Source organism: Podarcis vaucheri (assembly GCF_965113315.1).
Source record: "Podarcis vaucheri genome assembly, chromosome: 13".
Taxonomy (NCBI): Eukaryota; Metazoa; Chordata; class Lepidosauria; order Squamata; family Lacertidae; genus Podarcis; species Podarcis vaucheri.
In genome coordinates, this window is record NC_138751.1 from 24,756,032 (window position 1) to 24,767,716 (window position 11,685).

General features: G+C 51.4%; 1 protein-coding gene across 2 annotated transcripts in view; it reads right to left on the reverse strand.

The window, feature by feature from the left end:
* Positions 1-11,685, reverse strand: part of LOC309517308 (uncharacterized protein) — a 38,385-nt gene that overhangs the window by 7,540 nt on the left and 19,160 nt on the right. The window contains exon 1 of one of the 2 annotated variants that reach the window (XM_082196452.1): positions 806-1,126. The exons of the other annotated variant lie outside the window; for it this stretch is intronic. Within the exon in view, the coding sequence (XP_082052578.1) occupies positions 806-827 (22 nt within the window). The 5' untranslated portion in view covers positions 828-1,126. Of the gene's footprint in view, positions 1-805; positions 1,127-11,685 lie in introns of those variants that run through there. 2 annotated transcript variants of the gene reach the window in all.

The window sequence follows — 11,685 nt, forward strand, 5'->3', positions numbered from 1 at the left end:
GCGCAATCCTATCACAAGATCTAAAGACATGTGCATCTTAGGATGCAACAGATCTCTCCCTCAGCTAGGCTCACCATGCAGCTCAGACAAAGATATGCTCATCATAGCTTAGCTAGTTAAACTGAGGGCACTGTAAGTCCTCCAGAAGGCTGTTGCAGGGATGTGCCAAGGAGCAGGTGACTTAGACTGGAACCTGAGCTCATTCAAATCAGTCTCGAGTCCTGGCAACCTCAAGTAGAACAATATTTTTTAGACTTGTTTTTCCCCTGCCTCACTTAGAGCAGCAGCCCTTCTGTTGAAAATGGGTTGGAACTGGCTTCAACCCAGCTTAACTTGTCCCAGTATGCTTTATGCCATCTTCTTCTGCATAGGACTTATGATCTATAATGGAAACTTCACAGAACCTATTGTCATACAGCTTGCCAAATTTCCAAAACTACAGATCTGGACAAAATTGTTGAGTTTTTTCTTTTTTGGGGGGTGGTGTGTGTCAAAGTTTTACGATCACCCACTCCCCACCGTGCCATCCACCACCGCTAATTGCAATGATCCCCCTCTCACACAGGCATGTGCTCCCTCAAATGCTCCAGAATTTTCCATATAAAACATGTCAATTTCACGATCTAAGCTAAGTCGATTAATTTTAAAAACCACTCCTCCATTCTTGGTAATGATCAGTCTTCCCATCTTACACACACACACTATCCTAGGAAAGCTCTGATGGGAATTATGGAGTTTACTTTCCCCAGATCTTTCAAGAAGTTGACCATATCCATGAATTCCCTTCCCAGTTTCCCAAACTTACAGAGAACCCAGAAGAGATTCATCAGGGCAGAGCAGGAGTTGGCTTCCCAATCCGATGTTTGTCTATTCTTCCCCACCTCTAACTCTCAGCTCCTTCTACTTCTCTCACAGACGAGACGGAAATCATCATGACTTTTGCAGCATGCATGCTTCTATCCCCTCCCCTGGACAACACCCCCACATGTGGCTGCAGCTACCACTCAAGAATGTTTAATTTTATACCTTTCCTTCAGGTGGACTACTCAACGTATCTATGATCCTCAGGCACATTCACTTAGAGATAATATTTGATGGTCATAAAGGTAGGTTTTCATCCGTTATCCTATTTACTCCTCACCAGAAACCCCTCAGAAAATGAGTAAATTAGTTCACATGATAGAGAGAAGATTCAGACATTTGCTGTGAATAATTCATTCTAGGGAAATAAATAGGAAATCCCCCCCCCACACCAGACAGTATTCCCTTACGACAAAGTAGATGGGGCTGCATAGAAACAGCCCATGCCCAAAATGGAGCTAAAGCATGTACACACCCATGCACACAAACCACCCCCTAGATTGAGGAGATTTCACCCCTCCCATACCCAAGAATATCCTGACCATCTCCTGATGATCTCTGCTGACTCCACAGAGAAGAGGAGGCGTGTCCTGCCTATTAACTTATTCTCCCCAGCAACATATCTCTGTGTGTGAGAGAGAGGCAGTCAGTCAGTGTATCGGAGAGAGTGAGAGTGTTAGAGATCCTAGAGATTTTCATCCGTTATCCTATTTACTCCTCACCAGAAACCCCTCAGAAAATGAGTAAATTAGTTCACATGATAGAGAGAAGATTCAGACATTTGCTGTGAATAATTCATTCTAGGGAAATAAATAGGAAATCCCCCCCCCCACACCAGACAGTATTCCCTTACGACAAAGTAGATGGGGCTGCATAGAAACAGCCCATGCCCAAAATGGAGCTAAAGCATGTACACACCCATGCACACAAACCACCCCCTAGATAACATGGTCTATAAAGAGGGGAGAGTGCCTGGGCTGCATTGTGAGACCTCGTGGGCCAAGTTTACACAAGTTGCCACAGGGCTATGATCCCTAGTCCAGCAGTTTCTGATGTTAAAGTGGAAAGAGCAACCATTTTGTAAGGCAAGTGACCCTGGTCCTTCCTGCTGTCTGGCTATCAGTTTCATTTTATTACATTCTATCTCTGGTGTGAAGGATTCAGCCATTCTATTAGTATCCCCATGGAAAGAGGCTCCAGCTTCCTTTGAGATGTGGAAGTGGTAATTTCTGTGAGCCTTTAGACTGGCTTAGGAAGATTATTTCTCTTCCCCAAAGAAAAGCAACAATTTCCAAATTAATCTGAGATAAACTCATCAAAGCTTACTTATAGCAAATTATTGTTCCATTGTTCATTTCTTTTTCAGCTGTGGGTTAAACTACAGAGCCTAGAACTTGCCGATCAGAAGGTTGGCAGTTCGAATCCCCGTGACAGGGTAAGCTCCCGTTGCTCGGTCCCTGCTCCTGCCAACCTAGCAGTTCGGAAGCACTTCAAAGTGAAAATAGATAAATAGGTGGGGGACTTGGCTCTTTATATAACAGTGTCCCTAGGTTACTCGAATAGTTAGTGGGTGGATTGCTTCTTTTGGTCAAAGCACCATGGCAGGATCTGTTGGGATGAGCAGTTTGGGATGCAATGGATCTTTCGCTCAGCCAGCTGATTCCTGGCTCATCTGGGTTCAGCCAGCATTAAGTCCCCAACTCTGGCTCAGTCAAAGGTGTAACTTGCTCAACCCTTTCAACCAGGGCTCAGCCTACCTAGCCAAAGCTACCTGAGACAAGACTGGTGTAACTAACCCAAAATGAGCATCCCGGTGGCATGACATGGGCAAGACCAAGAAGGGAGGGTTTACGCTGGATCCTAAACCCATTCAGCTAGATCATATGAATCTGGCATAAACCCGCATTTAAAGGATTTTTATCCATCTGGCAGGCTTAAGTAGAGCAGCAGCTCTGCTTCTCAAATGAGGCTCGGATCTGGTAAAACTTCATGCCGCTTTAACTTTGCTTTGCTTTACTATAATTTTTTGTGCAAAGGGTTGCTCCCTAATACTTTTTCTATGATACCCACCTCTACAGATACAGGAACCTCATGAGAGGCAATGATGTGTATGGCAAAACAGAACTGCAAAAATTAAACATAGCCATTAGGCCAATCTATTAGAAATGCATTCATAAAAACCTCAAAGGAAGGAAGTATATTCATCAAAATAGATGCTAGGCTGAACCAGTGTGGTAAATTAGTCTTCAGAAAATGTAAATGCTATTTTGGGGGCTTCAGTACCTATACCATTCTCTCCTTTTAATGCCTTTTTCATATTTTAGCTTATTCCTCAAATTCACCTTTCAGAACTGTAACACCAATAGCCTTGCTCATGAGAGAGTCCATGTTAGCAAACATAACTAGAGCAATGGAATAAAAAATTCTGAAAGTGATCAAAACATTTAATAAACATTGTCTTGGTCCCACCTGTCACTGATATGCAAACTAGCTGCCCCCATCTGCCTCTTTAGTAAGTATCTGAAGTGCCCTTTATATATGCCAACATACTGCATAGAGTTAGCCAGGGAAAGCTGTGGCCCTTGAGATGCTGATGGACTCTATCTCCCATCTGTCTCAGTCAGCATGGCTTATGGTAAAGGAAAATGGGAGTTGTAGTCCATCAGGATCTGGATGACCACAGCTTGATACAGAATTGGAGGTCAATCTGCAATCCTAGGCAATCCCAGCCTGCACATCTTTCCTGGGAAATAGGCAGTACTCATGCAATGTACATCGACTTCAAGTCTTCCAGGTGAAAGGGAGGCCGGGGAGATGGTCTGTAAGGTGTTCCTTTGGGGAGGAGACCTACAAAATTGCTCTCCTTTTTGACTGACTACCTCAGCAGCTCAGAGATGAAGGGATGCAAAACAAGGCATCACAGAGAAAGTAGTATGGACAAGGTTCCTTGCAGGGGTCAGCCTGGGGACTATATTAAAGCAGAGCTGTTTTTTCAGCAGTCATGCTCAAACTGAGCCTGAAACAGGAATGCCCTGTAGCTAGTTTGGCCTTCTATGAGAGGGACCAGTTCCCTTAAAGGGGCTTTAGTGGACATTGACTCTGACAGTGAAGGAGGCTGGTCCTCTGAGCCGGAGTCCTCAGCGTCATAGGAGAGCAGCACTACCTCAGCTGGTTGGATAGATACCAGCACAAGGCAATCTACTTCTGCAAGTGTTTCTGATTTGGTATGTACATTTGGGACAGTTCATTTGGACAATTTGCTCTCCCGCTTGGAATCCCTGGTCACAAGATTGTATACAGCATAACAGTGCTTTCACGTTGTTTTCCCCATTTTAAAATCTTCACCTGCTCATTCCCACTTGTTTGTGTCTTGGGAGGAATGAGATGCATAATAAGAATTCCTTTGTGGATGAGAACGATTTATAAGCCAGGAGGAAAGTTGCCAGAGGCTGGATTGGTTTTACACTGCTGTTGGGAGCCTCCATTCCATGGGCACACCAAGGCCCATCACGTCTCCTCCTTTGGCTGACCAAATTATGGGAGCCCTCTCCACCCATCCTACACCTGACATCCTCAGCCTGTTTCTGATTTTAACCTTTTAATATGGTTCTTATTATATGGTTTTATATACAATTGTTGTAAACCACTCTGATATATACGTATGAATATCAGCATATACGGTAAATATTTTTCTAAATAAATAAAGCCAGGCCTTCAATGGAACAATTGGGAGCTTCATGTGGGCCCCCAGTTGTCCCTTTGCTGGAGCAAAGTATGCCTTGCTCAAGGAGAGGGGAGAAGTTCCTCCTTTCCAGGGTAGCTCTCTGAAGCCGTGTTGTGCTGTTCCTTTAAGTCTTTAATTTTGAAGGTTGAAAGGTATGTCATGAAGTGGCTTGCAAAACATAGGACGGACAGCCCCCCCTTTCTTTGTGGTTCCCATGTTTGGGAAATGTATGAAGGGGTTTTGACCGATTTATGTCATGTGATGGACAGGTGGGTTGCCCTGTCCATCTACCAAAGTTGGCTAATGGGGTTGGACTCCAAAGTTGGCCACCATGGTCTACCAGCTGAGGGTCCCCATATATATTTTTTACTAGCTGTGTACCTGTTTCTCTACTCATTTACATAGAATGTGGTCTGTGTAAACATAGCACACACCTGGTGCCTAACATACTATAGAAATACGGCACAATACAAAGCAACATAATAGCTCAACAATTTATTATTATATTTTTTAATAAAAATTTTATTGGTTTTTCACAGTTTTTAAGAACACAAACATTACACAATACAAACAAACAAACACATAAACAAACATGTATAATTTCGAATCCTTTTTTCTTAGACCTTACTTCACCAACTTCCCCATACCATACACCGACTTTCTGGGGAAGGGTAGCTCAACAATTTATTTGGCAGAAATATAAATAATATTTTAAAACATAGTGTCAGGGGTTCAGAAGCAGAGACGCAGAGAAGGGTGGAAACAGAGAGCGAGGGGGAGGAAACCGAAGGGAGAATGAGTGATGATGACGACCCGAGATCTCCAAGCCTAAGCAGTGAGTCAGAGGACTCCCAAAAGGGAGCCCCAGTGAGCAGAGCAAGGGGGGGATCCGGGGGGACACCCCAGGAGGAAGGGAACAGAGGAGATTCAGAGAGCAGCAGCTGGAAGTCGGGACCCACGCTCAAGACTGAGAGCAGCAGGGAGGAAGGCAGCCAGGCATCGGGTTCCGGAGGCCGTCAGCAGGAGGGAGGGCACGAGTCAGGGGTGGTCACGCCCTCCTCAGAGAGCGAGGCAACGGTCAAGAGGAAAGTAGAGAGTTGGGCGCGCGCGCCAAGTTCAAATGCAGCGGAAGCTGGAGCAGTAAGCAGCCCGGAGAGTGAGCCAGGTCCCAAAGCCCGCCGAAAGGAAGCGGAAGGATCAGGGGGGTCAGCGTCAGAGGAGAGTAGAAGGGAGGAGTCCCAGGGGGGCAGAAGGACCCAGAGACGTAGGGAGAGGCGAAGGAGGTGGAGCAAGGCTAGGGTATTAAGCTGGTGTGCAAGAGGCGGGGACTCAGATGGGTCTTCGCCGACCTAGGGCAGAAGGTGTAGAGCTGCACGCTGCAGTTCGGAAATGAAACCTGTAACTCAATAAAGACTCTTTTAAAGTGGACGCTGTGTGGTGTGGTCCTATGTGAGCTGGGACCTGGTAGCAGCTCTGACAGTAAGACCCATCTCATCAAAGCTTCAGAAACCTGAAACCTCGCAGCGGGAGCAGAAGCCGCTAGGGGAGGAAGAGGGGTGTCTGTAAGCAAGCTCACAAAGGTTAGCAAGATGACGGAAGAACAGAGGATCTCCGCGCTGCAAGAGGCAGTGACCCAGTTGTCCTCAGAGGTATTGGCTTCCAGGAAACGGGAGGAGGAGACTACAGCCGCCTACAGAGACCTACACGCCAGGTTTGAAATGCTTGTTAAGCAAGGGCAACCGGGACCCAGACCGGAGGGCGTGGGATTGGCACGGAGAGCAGGAGGGCTTGTGGCTCACTTCGATGGGACTTTGCAACAGTACCCTAATTTTAGAGCAGACGTAATGTGCGCACTGCAACTGCTGGCAAAAGACTTTAGAGATGAGGAAGAGAAGGTGGGGTTCATATTGTCCCATTTGCATGGGGATGCCAAAGCCTGGCTGCGCAATTTGTGGAGGGATAAAGATCCGGCGCTTCAGAATGCAGATGCCTTTATCAAAGCGATGGATGCGTGTTTTTTGTCTACTATTGATGTGGATCTTGCCAGACGGGAGATTCATGGACTAAAACAAGGGAGGGCGAGCGTCCGGCAGTATCACGCCCGATTTTTTGCGCTGGTCAGTGCTTTAGAATGGGATCGGGATTCGCCCCCTGTCAGAGACCTCTTCTGGGAGGGTCTAAGTTCTGCGGTTAAGGATGAAATTGCAAGGGGGGAGAGGCCCCGAAGCACGCAGGAGGTGGTCCAAAGGGCGCTGACTGTGGGGGTGAGGCTGGAAGAACGTCCATGGTGCAGAGATGAAGGACGTGGAGGGCGCGAAGCAGCGAGAAGTTTCTCTTTCGTTCCGAGGGAAGCAGCGCGTGCGCAATCCACACCTCCGCCAGGAGGGGGAGGGGAACCGATGGAGGTTGGAGGTGCAAGGGCTCAGTCAGCAGCCAGAGCCCTAGCACCGGCAGCAGTGAAAGCGAAGCCTCCTAGAGGGAACAGGAAGTGTTACATCTGCGAGGATCCAGGCCATTTGGCGAAGGAGTGTCCCCGGAGGCTCCACAAGCACACTGCAGCCTCAGCAATGGTGACTGCAGCAACGCAGCAAGGAGAACCACAGCAGGGAAACGACGATGTCTGGCTGGAGACGGAGGCACTGGGGCCCAGCCAGACGCATCTGTGAAGCAGTCCCCAGCGATATTGCAACCCACGGATCCCCTCCCACCCAAACCAGTAGTGCAGCTCACAGCGTCTCTCCAGCTACCCAACGGCGTCACTATCGAAGTGCCGCTTTCTGTGGATTCTGGAAGCAACGCAGACTTTATAGCGCAGAGCTTTGTGGAGCAGCACGCTATACAGCTATTGCCTGCCACTCTGCCCCTGCAAGTCGTCACAGTGGATGGCAGAGAGTTGCTAGGGGGGCAGGTGGTGAAGCAGACGCCACCAATGGTGATGCGCCTTGGCAACCACAGGGAAGTCATCAGTTTTAATGTCACCCAACTGTCGGACACGCCCATTGTGTTGGGCATGAGTTGGCTGGACAGGCACAGTCCGACACTGGCTTGGTACCAGAGACAACTGATCTTCGGCTCCTCTTATTGCGCAGAACACTGCATCCTGCCCCGACGGGAGGGAGAGGAGGAGGAATCACAACTGCAGTTGGGAACGTTGCAAGCGGTCCCCCACAAATACGCGAACTTTTTGGAGGTCTTCTGCGAGAAGGAGGCGGACAAGCTACCCCCTCACCGGCCATATGACTGCAAGATTGACCTCCTACCGGGGGCGACGCTGCCGAAGGGGCGGCTATACTCCATGTCTGAAGATGAAATGCAGGAACTCAAACAGTTCATCAAGCATAATCTGGAGCGTGGCTTCATCAGAGAGTCCAAAGCAGTGGGGGGCAGTCCCGTTTTCTTCGTGAAAAAGAAAGACACGCCCCAAAAAAGACTCGTTGTGGACTACCGCCTTTTGAACCAGATGACCAAACCGTCTGATTACCCCATGCCCAGGATTGACGACCTCCTCGCGACGGTGCGCAAGGGACGCGTGTTCACCAAGTTGGACCTACGAGGGGCGTACAATCTCATCCGCATGCGGGAGGGCGATGAGTGGAAGACGGCCATGTTCACACCGCTGGGCACCTACGAGTACAGGGTTATGCCCTTTGGATTACAAAATGGCTCTCACTGTTTTCAAGCTTTTATGCATCACGTGTTGGAGGGACTCCTCTACAAGACATGCGTCTGCTTCCTGGATGACATCCTGATTTTCTCGGACTCGCAGCAAGCTCACGACCGAGACGTGAGGGAGGTGCTCAGCAGGTTGCAACAACATAGACTGTACGCCAAGCTGGAGAAGTGCCAGTTCGACACGACGGAGGTGGATTTCCTGGGATACAAGTTGTCGGACAAGGGGATAGCCATGGACAGCACCAAGGTTCGTGCGGTATTGGATTGGAAGAGCCCGCGCAACCGGAAGGAGGTCCAGCGGTTTGTCGGCTTCGCCAACTTCTATCGCAAGTTTATCAAGGGGTTCGCGATGCAGACGGCAGCAATTACGGACACGCTCAGCTCCAAAAAAAAGAAATTCATCTGGACGGAGCAGGCGGAGCAGTCCTTTCAAGCGCTCAAGCATCTCTTCGCATCGGAGAAGCAACTGCTGCATATCGACCCCAGTAAACCGTTGAGGGTAGAGACAGACGCGTCAGACAGAGCCGTGGGAGCTGTTCTGCTGCAGCGAGACCCGCAGGGGGTGTGGCGGCCGGGAGCGTTCTACTCCAGAAAGCTCAGCAAGTCGGAGCAGAACTACACCATCTGGGACAGGGAGTTGCTGGCCATTCATGCAGCTTTCAAGGCGTGGAGGCACTTCCTAATCGGCGCCAAGCACACGGTGCAGGTCTGCACGGACCACAAGAATCTGGAGCACTGGCGCACGGCTCAGTTCCTGAACCAGAGGCAGATACGTTGGGCGGAGTTCTTTGCTGACTTCAATTTCCGAATAGAGTACGTCCCAGGCGACACCAACATCATGGCGGATGCACTGTCCCGAAAACCGCAATACCTAGAAGAGGTGACGCCAGCGGCGGCCATGCACATCTTCGCACCGACGGCGTGGGCGTGTGCCTCAGCTACAGTAGACCTGGATGCGGTGTGACGTGCATTGCGGGACGACTCATTCGCACAAGACAAGATGGCGGAACTGCTCAGAGGCACGGCTACCACGGACGAGTTCCAGGTGCGGGACGGCTTGCTCCTACGCAAAGGGGCTGTCTATGTACCAGGAGACGACCTTCGCGCCAAGGTACTGCAACAGTTGCACGACGCACCCACGGCCGGTCACTTTGGCACAGAGAAAACGATGGAATTAGTCGCGAGAGACTTCTGGTGGCCCAGGCTGAGAGGGGAGGTCGCGGACTACGTCGCGAGGTGCGACACCTGCCAGAGGGCCAAGCCGGTACACAGACCACCGGCGGGACTGTTAGAACCGCTGCAAACGCCGTTTGAACCGTGGGAGAGGGTGGCCCTGGACTTTGTGACGGATTTACCCAGCTCGAGAGGCAAGACAGCTGTGCTAGTGGTGGTGGACTTGTTCACCAAGATGGCACATTTCATTCCGTGTGCGAAGGTGGCCACGGCGGAACAAACCGCCAAACTGTTCATAGATCACGTGTTCAAAGTGCATGGCCTGCCACGGTCTATCCTGTCCGACCGCGGACGCCAGTTCATCTCGTCTTTCTGGCAGAAGCTGATGGGTTTTCTAAATGTCAAGGTCAATCTGGCATCAGCAAGACACCCGCAGACCAACGGGCAAGCAGAGAGGGTCAATGCCATCATGCAGCAGTACCTGAGATGCTATGCCAATCAACAGCCTGCGACGTGGGTGGATTACCTGCCGCTAGCCGAGTTCGCTTACAACAACACGAAGCACGTGTCCACAGGAGTGACGCCGTTCTTTGCCAACAATGGGAGGCATCCCAGAACCTTCCCGGGACTGGAGAGAGTGGGGGAAGGAGAACCACAGACGGCGGACGCGTTCGCGTCAGAGCTGCAGGCGGTCCACGATCAACTCAGACGGCAGCTGGAGCTAGCTAAGCACGCCTACAAGGTGCAAGCTGACAAGCACAGGCGGGTTGGCGAAGTGATCCAAGTGGGAGACTGGGTCTGGTTGGCAGCCCACGCAGTGCCGACCAGGTCACTTGCCAAGAAGAAGTTGGGGCACAAGCAGATCGGTCCGTACCAAGTCGAAGCGCAGATCAACCCGGTAGCCTTCCGACTGGCGCTGCCGGAGGGTTCCAGAATGCATCCGGTGTTCCACAGGTCGGTGCTCACTCCCTACAAGGCACCTCACAGGTTCCAGGAGCCAGGGACGGCGCCAAGTCCGCTCCGGGAACGGACGGAGACGCGGGGGGTGAAGCACCAGGACCACATCAACGAGGTCACGGAGATTTTGGACTCCAGATGGGGGGAGGAGGGAGTCGAATACCTCTTAGCCAGAGAGGGCACCCGGGCCAGCGCCAATAGCTGGGTACCAGACTACGCTTTGGAGGAACCCCTGCTCAAGGACGAGTTTCATGCCCTCTTCCCACACAAACCCATGCCAGCGAGCTTCTTCGACGACTGGTTGTTCACACCCACACTTTCTTCCAGCACGTTCCATGGATTCGACTCAGAAGGGGAACCCGCACGGAGCACCCGTTCCCCAGAAGGTTCACCGGCAGGTTCGGCATCAGGCATCTCGTATTGGTGGGACGATCGACCAGAGGAGCAATGGCGCAGGAAGTGGCGGGAGATGCCAGGTCGAGCGACCGACGCAGAGACTGACATGGACGTGTTCGGGGAGGACCTCGGGTTCGAGCACGGCGGTACAGAGATGGAAGAGCAACAAGTCAACGTCGACGACCGCGAGGGGGAAGACTCGGAGGTCTTCAGTTGGCGGCCACCCACGGGGAGCGACCTGTATCCAGCATTCCCTCCCATGATGATGGAGCACCCAGCACCCACACCTGACAGCGGGGAGGGGGGAAGGGGGGGCTTCGAGGGGGGGATGGATGTCAGGGGTTCAGAAGCAGAGACGCAGAGAAGGGTGGAAACAGAGAGCGAGGGGGAGGAAACCGAAGGGAGAATGAGTGATGATGACGACCCGAGATCTCCAAGCCTAAGCAGTGAGTCAGAGGACTCCCAAAAGGGAGCCCCAGTGAGCAGAGCAAGGGGGGGATCCGGGGGGACACCCCAGGAGGAAGGGAACAGAGGAGATTCAGAGAGCAGCAGCTGGAAGTCGGGACCCACGCTCAAGACTGAGAGCAGCAGGGAGGAAGGCAGCCAGGCATCGGGTTCCGGAGGCCGTCAGCAGGAGGGAGGGCACGAGTCAGGGGTGGTCACGCCCTCCTCAGAGAGCGAGGCAACGGTCAAGAGGAAAGTAGAGAGTTGGGCGCGCGCGCCAAGTTCAAATGCAGCGGAAGCTGGAGCAGTAAGCAGCCCGGAGAGTGAGCCAGGTCCCAAAGCCCGCCGAAAGGAAGCGGAAGGATCAGGGGGGTCAGCGTCAGAGGAGAGTAGAAGGGAGGAGTCCCAGGGGGGCAGAAGGACCCAGAGACGTAGGGAGAGGCGAAGGAGGTGGAGCA